This window comes from Petaurus breviceps, unplaced genomic scaffold (genome assembly GCF_028583685.1).
Source record: "Petaurus breviceps papuanus isolate PSGF00001 unplaced genomic scaffold, PetGlider_PUasm1.0 100, whole genome shotgun sequence".
Taxonomy (NCBI): Eukaryota; Metazoa; Chordata; class Mammalia; order Diprotodontia; family Petauridae; genus Petaurus; species Petaurus breviceps.
The window spans coordinates 7,170,591-7,185,064 of NW_027185573.1; the positions used below are offsets into that span (position 1 = coordinate 7,170,591).

General features: G+C 41.8%; 1 protein-coding gene across 2 annotated transcripts in view; it reads left to right on the plus strand.

The window, feature by feature from the left end:
• Positions 1-14,474, plus strand: part of LOC138170670 (adhesion G-protein coupled receptor D1-like) — a 476,753-nt gene that overhangs the window by 277,311 nt on the left and 184,968 nt on the right. For both annotated transcript variants that reach the window (XM_069100393.1, XM_069100969.1), the window contains one exon: positions 609-732. In XM_069100393.1, coding sequence (XP_068956494.1) covers positions 609-732 — 124 coding nt within the window. The remainder of the gene's footprint in view (positions 1-608; positions 733-14,474) is intronic.

Sequence of the window (14,474 nt, forward strand, 5' to 3'; positions counted from 1 at the left end):
TTCCTTCCTTCCTTCCTTCCTTCCTTCCTTCCTTCCTTCCTTCCTTCTCTCATTCTTTTCCTCCTTCCTTCCTCACAACTCTGGTTTCATTGGTATAGAGACCTCATGGGGAAGAAACTTCCTTTACCATTGTAGATTGCACTTATTCTATAACTTAACAGTCCTAGATTGTTGTTCAAAACACAGAGCAGTTAAATGACTTATCTAGGGTCATGTAGTCAGCCTATGTCAGGGGTGGGACTTAAACTCAGCTCTTTATGCTGCGGTCAGCTTTTTATCCACGATTGCTCTGACCTTTTGGGTCTCATTTGTTATAATGCAATGATATTACATCATATTTATATACTACTTTTTTCCAACCATTTCCACATCAATGGTCACCTTCTTTGTTTCCATTTTTTTCTTTTGGCTATTACAAAGAGTGATGCTATCAATATTTTGTCATCAGTAAGACCCCTTTCCTCATGGATGGCCCCAAGGGGGATATCAATGTATTATTACTTAATCTCTCCAAAATAATCTGGCTTGTAGGTGTCCTTCTTTAGTTAATTACACATCTTCTAGGAAATGCCAACCAAGTTATATTTCTGCTTTGCTTTGATCTTTAGCTCTGGAGAAGGCATCTGGTCAAACCAAGGATGTGTCCTCACAGAAGGGAACCTCAACTACTCCATCTGCCATTGTAATCACCTGACCAACTTTGCTATTCTTATGCAAGTGGTGCCTCTGGAGGTAAGAACCCATAGAACCCATGAAAACCCATAAGAACTATTGACCGGACCCAATGTGACGGGACCTTCAAAGCCCTTCCAGGTATCTCTCTTGGCACAGGGAAGGTTTGTTGTTTAGAGAGGCAGGCAACAATGAGCCATAGAGGAAACCAAGAACAGAGGGGTCACAATAAGCAGGAGGCTTAGTCATATTCACACTTAATCTTCAGGGGTATATGGATTTGGAAGGACTGTTGGTTAAATATCATGCTTAGAGTCATAGTCAGACTTAAAGATGTTGATTCTGGCCAGTAGATCAATGATATAATGTTCCACAGTGGTGCCACCTTGAGGTTTGTTCTAAGACATACTTGGGCTCCATGAGTAGGGGATAGGTGACTAATGATAATAAAACTAAGAATTATAATGGCAATAATAACAACTAGCATTTATAGGTTTACAAAGCACTTTAACAAACATTATCCTCACAACAGCTCTGGGAGGTAGGTGTTATTAGTGTCTCCACTGACACACATGAGATATTCTTTGGTATCTAGGTGCTATGTTCAGTGCTGGTGGGACAAAGACGAAAATGAAAAGGGTCCTATTCTCAAGGACCTATGTGCTATCAGGGCTGTGGTTGAGTGTAGTGGGGCATGTGGCATGTACACAGAGAAGTCAATAAAAGGTCATCTTATGGGGAATCAGAGAAGGCTTCCTTATGAGGTGGCATCTAACTGAGCCTTAAGGTGTGGAGGGATTCTATTTCTGGCATTGATGACGTAGTGCAATGACATAGACATTTGAGGTGAAATACTGCATTCAGAAAATAGCTTGTAGATCAGTTTGGCTGGAACAATAATAATATTTGGAATTCATGTAGCTCTATGCAGTTTGCAAAACATTGGGTAAATGTGTGTCTATATGTCCACATGTGTTTATATACATATGTGTGTAAATACATACATGAAACTGATTTGTGACATGAGAGACACTGGCACAGGATCGCTCATCATGGCATGCCCACATCAGAGAAGGTTCTGTGTTCTATGAGCAAAGCAAAATTAAGATAGCTCAAAGGAAACGCAGGATGTGCAAATTTAGAGAATCTACCCCAAGTGTTCCCATGGACTATTTGTGCCCAACCCGTGGTAGAGCATTCTAAGTTTGTATTAGTCTGGTCAGTCAATCAGATGCACTGTAACTTGACTCTAGCATAGTGGTATCATTTTGGTCCTCTTTGAGAATGAAGGACAACAACCAACCAATCAATCAATATATGCATGTGTGTGTATGTATGTGTGCACACATATATGTATATATATGCATATACACACATACACACAAACAATCTTGTAATGTAAGTGCTATTATTATCCCCATTTTACAGATAAAGAAATTGAGGCAGACAGAGGTTAAGTGGCCTGCCCACTGTCATACAACTATTAAGGGTCAAAGGTAGGATTCAAACTTAGGTGTTCCTGATTCCAAGTTCAATACTCTATCCACTATGCTAAGTTGTTTTTGTTTTTTAGTCACATCTGACTCTTGGTGACCTCATTTGGGATTTTCTTGGCAAAGATATTGGAGTGGTTTGCCATTTCCTTCTTCAGCTTATTTTACCAATGAAGAAACTGAGACAAAGAGTTAAGGGACCTGTCCAAGGTCATACAGCTAGTAAGTGTCTGAGGCCAGATTTCAACTTAGGAAGATGAGTCTTCCTGACTCCAGGCCTGGCACTCTATATATTACTAAGTCACTAAGCTACAATGAAATAAATCTAAGAAGGTAGGTGAGAAGCAGTTTTAGAGACCTTTAAATGGCTTATTTGCTCTTAGAGGTAATAGAGATCCACTAAAGATTCTTTTTTTATTTTGCTTTTTGGAGGGGGAAGGCAGGTCAATTGGGGTTAAGTGACTTGCCCAAGGTCACACAGCTAGTAAGTGTTAAGTGTCTGAGGCTGGATTTGAACTCAGGTCCTCCTGACTCCAGGGCCAGTGCTCTACTCACTGAACCACTTAGCCACCCCATTAAAGATTCTTGAAGAGGGGAGTGACATGGTCAGTCCTTTGCCTAAGGAAGACGACTTTTACCTCTTTGTGAAGAATGGATTGGAGTGGGGAGAGACTGGCAGCCCAGAATCCAATTTGGATCTTGTTCCAATAGTGGAGGTGAGAGATGATGGGTGTGTATTTGGGTGGTCGCTGTGTGAGAAGAGAGAAAGGGACAGATGCCCAAGATGTTACAGAGACGGAATCAACAAGACTTACCAACTGATTGAATATGGGGGACAGTGATAGTGAAGCTTCTTGGATGGATGAGTGAAACTCGGCTTGTAAAGCAGAATGAGCAAATGGTAAGGAACCTGCCTGTGGGCACATCACTGATAAGTATCAGAAGCTCTCCCTGACTCAAAGTCTAATATTCTACCCACTAGACCAGGGCATGTGGTATAGAGGATAGAGCAGTGGCCCTAGAGCCAGGAAGACCTGAGTTCAAATCCAGCCTCAGGCACTTACTCCATGTGCGACCCTGGGCAAGTCACTTTACTACTATTTACCTCAGTTTCCTCATCTGTAAAATGGGGATGATAATAAGCCTACCTCCAAGGGTTCTTGTGAGGATCAAATGAGATATTTTCAAACCTTAAAGTACTATATCAATGCCAAATATTATGGTTATTGTTATCTACCTACAAAAAATTATTCTGCTATACTGTTACTGCTAAGAAGCATGGCCTAATGAATAGAGAGTCAGCCTTGGAATTAAGAAAAGCTGTGTGAATCCTGCTTCAGAGGTATACAGACAGTGTGACATTGTGATTCTGACAAGTCTCAGGGTTCCAGGCAATTCTCTAAACCTAGAGGTTACAGACTGGCTGTTGGGCTACATTAGAATAAGGAATTATCTCTAAGGGACTTCCCTCAATAATGAAATCACAGTTCTGGATGGTGATGATGATGAAGAAGATGAAGATGATGATGATGATGATGCAGGAATTACCTCTGTTTTACAGATGAAGAAACCAAGGCTTAGATGGGTTAAATGACCATGTGTTATATAAATGTGAGCCATCGCTTTTAGAAATTTATTCTTCTTTCTTTCAAGAGTCGCCATGCCAAATCTCCTCTTTGAACACGTAAAATAAATTTTAACACGAAGTATTCGTTTTTTCAAGTCATTGTAAAATAAATTTGTATTCAGCCAACAAATAATGCCAACAGTGAGTAATCGTTGCCTAGAATGAACGCATAGCAAATAAAACGTAAGGCCGATATAAAAATAAATGACACCGAAAGACAACATGTGTAGAAATCACATAAAGGCAGTGGCCATGAGAGGCAGTTATGGGATATGGCAGAGAGGGCTGGACTCAGAGTCGGGAAGGCCCGAGTTCAGGTGTGCAGTCTCAGGTAACTGACTCCATCGTTCTCATTCTCAGTTTCCTGTTCTGTAAAATGGGGATAATGACAGGATCACTCACCTCCCAGGCTAGTAGGGAGGATCAAATGAGATTACACATGTAAAGAAGCTTTGCAAATCTTAAGCATTATATAAATGCCACATTCCATTATTATTATATAAATAAATAACAATATTCACTAAATCACTACCACCACCCAGGAATACCATCTTCCCAAACACAGCTCACAATGTTTATATTCAGGCAGCCTCTCCTGGTCCTTCTCAATGCTAGCACCTTCTCTCAGAGTTTTGGTTTATCCTGTATATATCACATATGTATAGATTTTTGTGTGTGTCATCTGTGAGTTCCCCTAGAACAGGGCAATGACTGTTTTTGACTTTCTTTGAATCCCTAGCATTAAGGGGATATTTTTATTTGCTTGGGAAATAGTTTCATTCTCATTGTTCAGTTGTGCCCACCTCTTCCTGCCTCTGTGGACCATAGCATGTTAATATTGTCCATGAGGTTTTTTGTGGCAAAGATACTACAGTGCTTTGTCATTTCCTTCTTCAGCTCATTTTACAGATGAGGAAACTGAGGCAGAGTTTGGGTGTCTTCCCCAAGCTCACGTAGTTGATGAGTATCTGAGGCTGGTTTTGAACTCAAGTCTTCCTGGCTCCAGGCTGAGCCACCTCACTTCCTTGACTTGTCAAGCAATCAGAACTTAGGAGGTACAATGAGTTGATGATGAGAGGGCATATCCAAGGTGGGGGATGGGGGAGGATAATCTTTGAAAAGTCCTAGAGGAAGCCTGGGGAGAAAGGAGAGCCTGGGGAGCTTTAAGAGGAGACAGACAATGGCAAGGGGCATTGGAAAGGGAGCTGGAGAGCAGCTGAATGGGCAGATGCTAGAGTGTCAAGGACAAACTTTACTGATGTTGATTTTTTTTTTTTAACCAGGAGAGGGCCTGAGCTATAATTAGCTTTTACAACCATCTAGCACATAGGCAGAACTTGATAAATGATTGTTGACTGACTGGCTAGCCACCATAGAACAAGGAAATCATGGGAGATAACATTTTATAATTATTAATCCATACTTAAGTAGGGGACCATATTGGCTTATCTCCACTGTTCCTTTTAACTCTGGCACTATAAATCTAAGAATTAGACCAGAATCTTTTGGTGATTTAGTCCTTGGGTTAGGGATCATATCATATCAATACTTAAAGAAATTAGTTCAGAAATGGCAAACCTCTCCAATATTTTTGCTGAGAAAACTCCAAAAAGGGGCCCAAAGAGTTAGACGCAACCAAAAGTGACTGAACAACATACAAATGCAAGGTCAAATACTGAAACTGAAGCTTAAGTGCTTTGGCCGCATAATAAGATGGGACTCATTGAAAAGAATTACTCTGATATTGGGAAAGATCAAAGGTAAAAGGAGAAGGGAAGTCGGCAGAAAATGAGATGGATGGAAAGTGTCATGGAAACAACCAACATGAATGTGGACAGACTTTGAGAGATAGTGGGGGATGGAAGGGCCATGGGATCATGAAGACTCATACATGACCGAATGACTAAGCAGCAACAAGAATAGAGGGGTCATGGCTGCAGCTGGATAAGACCATAGCTATAGAGCGAAAAGGGACCTCAATGACTATCTAGTGCCATCTTATAGAGAAAGAGCCTGAGGTCTCAAGACAGAAAGTTATTTGTTCAGGGTCAGACAGGTAATCAATGTGGGCAAGTAACACTTAAAAGCCAGAATTCAAACTCAGGTCTTCTGGGTTCCAGGACTCTTGTTCCATTAGCACCCCGTCCCCTTCTTATTAGTGAATGGGCTTAACTCAATAAGGAAAGATAGGGTCCTAGACTGAGATCTAGAGAGGACTGGAGGTCATCTGGTTTAGGATCATAGATCTAAGACTGGAAGGGACCTCAGAGGCAATCTCTTTCAAACCTTCCATTTTACAGATGGAAAGAATGAGGTCCAGAGAGCTTTTGGTGACTCCCTTAAAGTTGCCACTTTGGAGATGAAATTTGAACCCAAGTCCTTTGAAACCAGAACCTATGAATCAAATAAAGTAAAGTAAATAAATAATAAGTAAAAAAAAATAAAGTAAAACAAGTAAAGTAAATCAAAATAAAGTAAATATGTAAAGTACTTTGCAGTATGAAATTGCTTTCTAAACACCAATTCTAATTACTTACACTGGGCCACATTTCCTCCCTTCATTATATAGTTAAGAACCCAAGATCAAAACTTGTTCCTCTGGCTACAACAGTCCAAAGTTTTGCTAAGAGTTGTACTAGAGGGAATTAATAAATTTTTTTGTGATGAATGAAAAGCATGATGAGATAGAGCAATCCTAAATTAGATTTGGCAACTAGGTGGATCAGTAAATAGAGCTTTGGGCCTGGAGTCAGGAGGATCTCAGTTCAAATCCAGCCTTGGACACTTACTGATTATATGAGCCTAAATCATTTAAACTCTGCCTCAGCTTCCTCAACTGTAAAATAAGGATCACAGTAGCTTTACAGGGTTCTTGAGAGGATCAAATGAGATAACAGCACAGTGCCTGTACATAGTAGGTCTTTAATAAATGCTTATTTCCTTCCCTTTCTTCCTTTTCCTAATCCAATAGATAATAGGTAATAAGATCTGTCTGCTACAGAGGCAGGTAGGTGACTCAGTGCCTAGAGCACTGGGTCTAGAGTCTGGGAGACCTGGGTTCAAATGTGGCCTTAGAGACTTACTAGCTGTGTGACCCTGGACAAGTCACTTAACCCCTGTTTTCCTTAATCCACTGGAGAAGGAAATGGCCAACCACTCCAAAATCCTTGCCAAGAAAATGCTATGGACAATATTGGTGTGCTATGGTCCACATTGTCACTGAGAGTTGTACACAATTCAACAATAACAGCAACTACTGATGTGTGGAATTGGAATATGGATTGGGAAAGGGGCTGTCTGAGGCTTTATGTGTGTAAATATCCTCCATTGATCACATGCACTATCTTAATTCTTTACATTTGAAGGCTAGACTCCTCTCGGTCTTGACAGCATAACCACGACTATCTTGGGTAGAACAAGGCTCTGACAGCCATGTTATCAGATGATGTGATCCTTTTGCTAAGGTGTGGTTCTCAACAGGCCATGGCTGAAGTCAACCATGCTGAGGTCTAGCCTTAGATGAGCCAAACTCTGGACTGCTGGAGGGGTATTAAGCAATCCTGGCAGGCCATTTGCAAACTCACATTTTCTGCCAAAGCCCTTCCAGTGTTTACCCTCCCGTGGAGGGTTCTGTGACAGCTGATACAGAGTGCTGGAAAGCTAGTAAATGTATTGCTTGAGGCTCTGTTTATTTACTATGGTCTAATCATTTACCCTTGGGGACCAGGCAAGGGACTTAGTTTTTGTACTGTGTACCCAGAGCTACCCCTCTTGGCTCAGGGCTTCTCCAACGGAGCTGTTCCAGGGTACCTGAGCCTCAAAACAAGAATTTTTTGGATGAGGACAGCTCTGCAGGAGGTTGGTGTGAAGACCTGAGGGAAGAATTGAGTTTAGAGTCTGTGTTCCAAGGACATTCCCTGGTGCCAAGATCTGACTTGGGTTACAGTTTGCCTTCATTATATTTTCTCTACTCCCATTATTAAGATGTTGGAACCGAGTAGTTGGCCAGAATCTTAGGCAAATGTGCGCCAGTTATGAAAGGGACCTAGATACTATTTGGCATTCGGGGTGGGGAACCTGTGGTCTTAAGTTCTGTAAAATTTAGGTTTAGTCGAAAGTTCACACTTAAGGATTTGGAAGGCTATATAGGCCACATGTGACCTTTAGGCCACAGGATCCACACACCTGATCTAGACCTCAGATTTCTGACACCTGAAAACTTGCTTTGCTGAAGTTGTCTTAAGTATTTGTAATGTGTTGGGCATTCATTTCAGTCCTTGGAGGCTAGCAAAATGTTCAACAACTCCTTGGATTCAAATCCTTCCTCCAACACTAACTGTTTGATTTGAGACAAGCTATTTTTAGTTCTTAGGGACTTAGTTTCCCCATCTGTATGATAAAAGGATGGACTGGTTGGCCTCCTTCAGGATCTGGGTCTATGATCCCATGACTCTTCTTGGGCAATGAGCAAAAATAATGGCTCAAGATAGTAGCAAGAAATATATTCTCTATTGAATATATATATTCAATACCATATATTCTCTATTGAAAATCAGTGTTCCAGGTCAGGTGGGGGTCATTTGGAGACCAGCAACATACATTTACAAAAGGGTCTGTGCTTAGAGATGAGGCTTTAGAGTTGCTGCTTTCAAGGCTCTTGGCATCCACTATGAAATGAGTATGGCATGAAATAAAGATCAGGGAAAAATGAGAAGAGGGGAGAGGGCACTGAGGTGGAAGAGGGCACATGTCTCAGGCCTGGGGGATGGCCTGCAGGAGGAACTCAGATAAGTGAAGATGGGATCTGAGAGCAGAAACAGGTCTAATTGGAATGGAACAGAGATTGTGGAAAGTAGTCTTGTGAATCTAGGATGAAATGGTGGGTTTATAGCTGATCGTGGAGGATTTTAACATTTGTAACCTACAGTAGAGGCCATAGGGAGCCACTGAAAGCTTTAGAGAAGGGGACTGCCATGGTCAGAGCTTGAGAAGGCCTTAGAAAAATGATGCTGACAGTTGTGTGGAGGATGGAGTGAAGAGGAAAGAGACAAGAAACAGGAAGACCAGCTAGAAGGCTATTACTAAAGCCTGAACTATCACAGTGAAGGGTTAGAAATTTGTACGTCTATGACAGGTACCAGGGACTTTGGCTAAGGCAAGCAGTGTGAGGGGACAATCTTAGTTGGAAGGGATCTGGCATGAAGATATGACAAACCCCTTGGGACAGGGGCAGCTTTTGGAAGGCTACTGCATGGTTGCTGAGGTAGGGTAGAAAGGGTTTGAGTTCAACTAGCTGGTTATCTGGTTACCTTTCTATTTTTGCTTCTTGATAAGTAGATGTTAAATGCTATTACCTAGTAACTTACCATTTTAACTTTTTCTTGAGACCTAGGGGCTAAGAATAATTTGCTGATGGAATGTAGTACTGTCATCGCCCCTTTGAATTTGGTGCCCTGGAGCAAAGGTGCATTTGCCCTGGCCTATTTTAACACTGTGGGTGTGGGGTCATCACTGCTTCTTCGCCAGTGCTATTAATTATAAATGACCTTGAAGGAAACCTTTGTCTGGCTGTTTGTTTCGCTGAAGAAGAGATGCTATATAAAATTGTATTTTTAGAGTTATGTTGGGTAGAAGTTGGACTGAATTGCTGTTGTTTAATTCTTTTAGTCCCATCCAGCTTTTTGTGACCCCACTTGTGTTTTTCTTGGTTGATGTTGGCAAAGATACTGGAATGATTTGTCATTTCCTTCTCCAGTTCATTTTACAGATGAGGAAACTGAGGCAAACAAGGTTAAGTGACTTGCTTAGGGTCACACTTAAGGCTAGATTTGAACTCAGGAAGTCTTCTTGCCTCCAGGTCCAGCAGTCTATCCACGGTGCCACCAACTGTCCTTCTAGAGGAAGACCTGCATTGGCTCTGGTTTACTGTCCATGTGATCTTGGGGAACAACCATTTCCCTGGCTCTCTATTTCCTCATAGGATTCCTATAGGATTATTTAGCTTAATTCATCAAAAAGATACCAGATTTATAGCTAGAAGGGACCTCAGAGGCCTTCTGATACAATCCCCTCATTTTATAGATGAGGAAATAAGGAAGTACTTAAGGTAAAACCTAAAGAAGTACTTAAGGAATTATTTAAGGAAGTAAGCCAGAGAAGCTGATCTACTTAAGATCACACAAGTGGTAAGGGGCAGAGCCAGGATTTGAATCCAGGTCTTATGACTCCAAATTCAATTCTTGGCCTCCTTTTCTTATCCCATGTATTGGATTCTTTAGGAAACTGAGTCTCAGGAAGGACAATTGATTTCTCCTTCCCTTGGTTGCTCCCCTGTTCACATGCGGCACACAGATTTTTTCCCATGGCTGCTGTTGTTGTTAGACAGTGTTCTTTTATTTTTCATTAATAAAACTTATTTTTGGAATTTTTATATTTAAGATCAATTTTGGAGCACCAATTTACTGTCAAGACATTGTTTGCTTTTCTTCTTGTCATCTGAAGAATTCAGCCTTGCCATATTTTAACTTTATGAGTGAGATACAGTTATGTTACAGTCCTGGCTTGGCAATGGCTGCTGGGGTTCAGATGAGAATGTCCAAATGCTATAAAGAAAAGCTCTTTGCTAATCCATGATGGTATTCTCCATATAGTATATTTTCTTTCACTGGAGAGGGCAGATATGGAAAGGGGGGACCATTCAGGAATATACTGGCTCAATTTGATCCAATCCAATGGGCATTCATTAAGTGCCTACTGCATGCAAATCACTGTGTTAAGGAGTGGGGGTACAAAGATGAAAAGACCATGGTCTCTGTCCTCAAGAAGCTTACATTCAACCTTTTCTCACTAGCCTAGTTCATCTCTTCTTCAAAAACAATTTGCTTAATCAATCAACTATTTATTGAACTTTTAGCATATGTTTGGAACTCTGCTGGAGATACAAAAACAAATACAAAGTAAGTTATAAGATGATAAGTTACAATGATAACTTCTGTATTTGAGGAGTTTATTACAGTCTAATGGTCCTGTGATTTCATTGATATAGGGAATTCCCATCTGAGGAAAATCCCTCTACCAATGCAGGTTGGCACCTTCTCTGCAAATTATATTTTGAAAGAGAGTTGCCTTGGGTACTTGAAGTTTAGAAGAATTGTTGTCATTCAATTATTTCAGTTACATCTGACTCTCCACGATCCCATTTATTTTTCTTGGCAAAGATACTGTAGTAGTTTGCCATTTCTTTCTCCGGATCATTTGGCAGATGAGGAAACTGAGGCATATGGGGTTAAATGACTAGTACAAGGTAAAAAATCTGAGGCCAGATTTGGGTTGCATTTTTGGGGTCCAGGTTCTATACCCCATCAGCACCACTCACAGATACCAAATTCCCTCCTTCTTTATCCACACTGGCTCCCTAATTCCCCCCACACTTATATCTGATCTCCTCATATCAACATCAGTGGAACCAGAGATGTGCTGAAATGTCCATTTGAATCTCATTTGAGATTCACAACAGCCCCTCCCCACCAAGGTAGGGGCTGGGGGAGGGGAGGATTATTATCTTCCATTTTACTTATGGCAAAACTGAGGCTCAGAGAAAGGAAACATCTTGCTGAATCAAATTACTTGTGCCTCAGAAATCAAGTCACTTGAGTTAATTTCCTACTTTTTTTTTTGAGGCTACTTTAATGCTCAGGCAGAAAACTGGGTGATACAGAAGTGAATGACTGGGTCCTGGATTGGCAATGACAGATCTGAAATCTAAATGTCTCATTCTAAAGTACAAATTAATTACCTAACAGAACCACTTAATAAATGTTGATTTGATTGAATTGTTTATGTTACTTTCCTTGAATCTCCAAAGCACTTTCCTGGGATGCTGACTTCCACCTGCCCGTCCCATGACTTCCAAGGTACTGCACTGTCTGCCTCCATCCTCCTTGGCCAGTCTTACTTTCATCATTTTCTTTCATGCATTCTATAGACAAGCTAGAATAACCACTTCCACTTGTCTGTCAATCAACCAAAAGCCATTTATTAAGGGCCTGGTATTGGGCTAAGTGCCTGGGATACAGAGAAAGGTAAAAGACAGTCCCTACTCTCACATTGATTACATTTCTAATGGGGGAGACCGTATGCAAACAGCTATATACAAACACTCTATGGACAGCCGAGATTGGAGATTATCCACAGAGGGAAGACTAGCTTCAAGGGAGATTGAGAAACGCTTTTTGCAGAAGGTGGGGCTTTGGCTGAGACTTGAAGGAAGCCAGGGCTTGTGGAGAGTAAGTGGAAGAGATTTCCAGGCATGGTGGACAGTCAATGGAAATATCTGGAATTGGGAGATGGAGTGTCTAGAAACTGCAAGGAGGTCAGTGCTGCTGCATGCACATGGAGTGTAAATTATAAGAATGGAAAGGAAGAGGAGGCAAGGTTGTAGAAGACAAACACATGATTTTTATATTTAATCATATAGGTGAGGGGAAGCCACTGGAGTTGATTAAATAAGGACATGACCAAGCTTCCTCTTGAGGAACATCTCTTCAACAGCTGGGCGAAGAATAGACTGGAGTGGGGAGAGATCTGAGGTTGGGAGACTTTACCAGCAGGCTATTACCATCGTTCGGGTGTGAGGCAATGCGTGCCTGAACTCAAGTGGGACAGTGTCAGAGGAGAGCAGATTATTTCCTTCTTTCAGCACACTGTCCACAGTGCCCAGACAGACTTTCCACAGTTCTGCATGTTGAAATCCTATTCATCCTTCAAGTTTTAATACTTTCTCTATGAAGCCCTTCCCTTCCAATACCACTCTATCTAGACCTCACCTATGTATTTACCATATAAGAACATATTTTAATCATTTGTATATGCAGTCCATTAGATTTCAAACCCTTTGAGGGTAAAATCTGTCTCACTTTATCTTTGTAACACTAGCACTCAACATAATGCATTAATTGCACTTTATTTGCTAGGGATGGGAGTGATGAAGGGGTACATACTTGTGATCTAATCAGCAGGGGGAACCCTTAGTGTCAAAATGTCTGTTGAAGATCATTTATTCATCTGAAACTCAGAGAATTGTCTGGGGGCATTGAGAGGCTGAGAGGAACTTAAGAAATATTTGTTGATTTAAATTGTGATTTTTTTTTAGAATATTTTTGGCAGAGTAGAAAAAACAACAACACTGGATTTAGAATCAGGGTTCCTGAGTTCAAATACCCTCTTGGATGCCTCTGTGCCCCCTTAGGGAGGTTATTCAACCCATCAAGGCCATGTCTTCCCAGTTTCTTCATCCATTAAAATTGGTGTGCAGAGGAGGCAGAGAAGGCCAATATGGTCTGTAAGGTCTCTTCCAGTCCTAAATCTATAATCTAGTAATTTATCCTGGATTTCAAATGCCAACATTTCACCACATATCTGGTTGCACGGAAATTGATGTGGGGAGGCCGGCTGATTGTGGAATTAGGGAGCCAGTGTGGATAAAGAGGAAGGGAATTTTTGCTCTCTGTGAGTAGTGCTATTGTCTAGGCTCTGCAATTGCAAGCTTCATTTATGGACCTCACTAGATCTTTTGCTGTTGCTAATGGGGGCTAGTCTGAATTTCCCAGAAAGTTGACACTGGGAAGTCTTTCTTACAAGTCCATTCAAAAATCAGCAGACTCATCCGTGAACTGAGAAGACTGAGTTCTGTTTTGGCAGATAAGGCTCTGTGTCCATTTCCTATTATACTCTTTCAGCTGTTGGCTTAGCATCTCAATGAGACGGTACCTTTGAACTGCAGACAAGAAGACACCTCCATTCTGTTTGTCACTTACAAGTCGGCTGCCGAAAGCTGGTTTGCCTCGGCTTTGTCTTGAGCTGCTAAGCCGGCTGGTGCAGACAGATGATGCTGCGGCTGATACGTCTCAGCCGCCAGAGTGAAATCGCTTTACCTTTTAAATTGTTGGAACAGGAAAACACGTTCCCCCAGTCGGAGCGAGGCAGCTTTTCTATTTACAGGGGGTCGTTTGCAGACCGCAGGGCATTAGAAACTCTTCAGAAATAACCTGTCTCATAAAGGCACTTCTGAAGGGGTCTGCCGGAAAATGAATAGCATTGGAGTGCAGCCTTGACACTAACTAAGGCGACGTGGGAACGACGAGGCTTTTCACTCCAGGCTCTGCGAGCCCGGCAGGAGGCAGATGGAGCTTTTCTCCGCGGGGTGTGGGGGTGCTGGGGGGGTCGCTTTGGGAAGGTCATTATGTATAGGGGCCCAAGATTTCCCTCCTGCTGGCTCCTTTTGCTGTTCTATGGAGACAGAATGGTGCTTGGAGATTTAAGGTGATGAGAATGAAGGGCCCAAGTGCAGAGAAAACTGCCAGCTGCTGAGAGGCATTATGAAGAGATGAGGAGAAAAAAAAATGGATCTTTGGGGACTACCGCAGGGAAGGACTTCGCGTTGCTTTTCTCTTTTTGTCCTTTCTTCTCTCATTTTTTCCATCCTTCTATCCTACCCTCCCTCTGCTTCCTTCCTTCCTTCCTTCCTTCCTTCCTTCCTTCCTTCCTTCCTTCCTTCCTTCCTTCCTTCCTTCCTTCCTTCCTTCCTTCCTTCCTTCCCTCTTTTCTTCCCTTCCTTCTTTCCTCCCTCCCCTTTCCTCCTCCTCCTCCTCCTTCTTCTTCTTCTCCTTCTTCTCCTCCTCCTC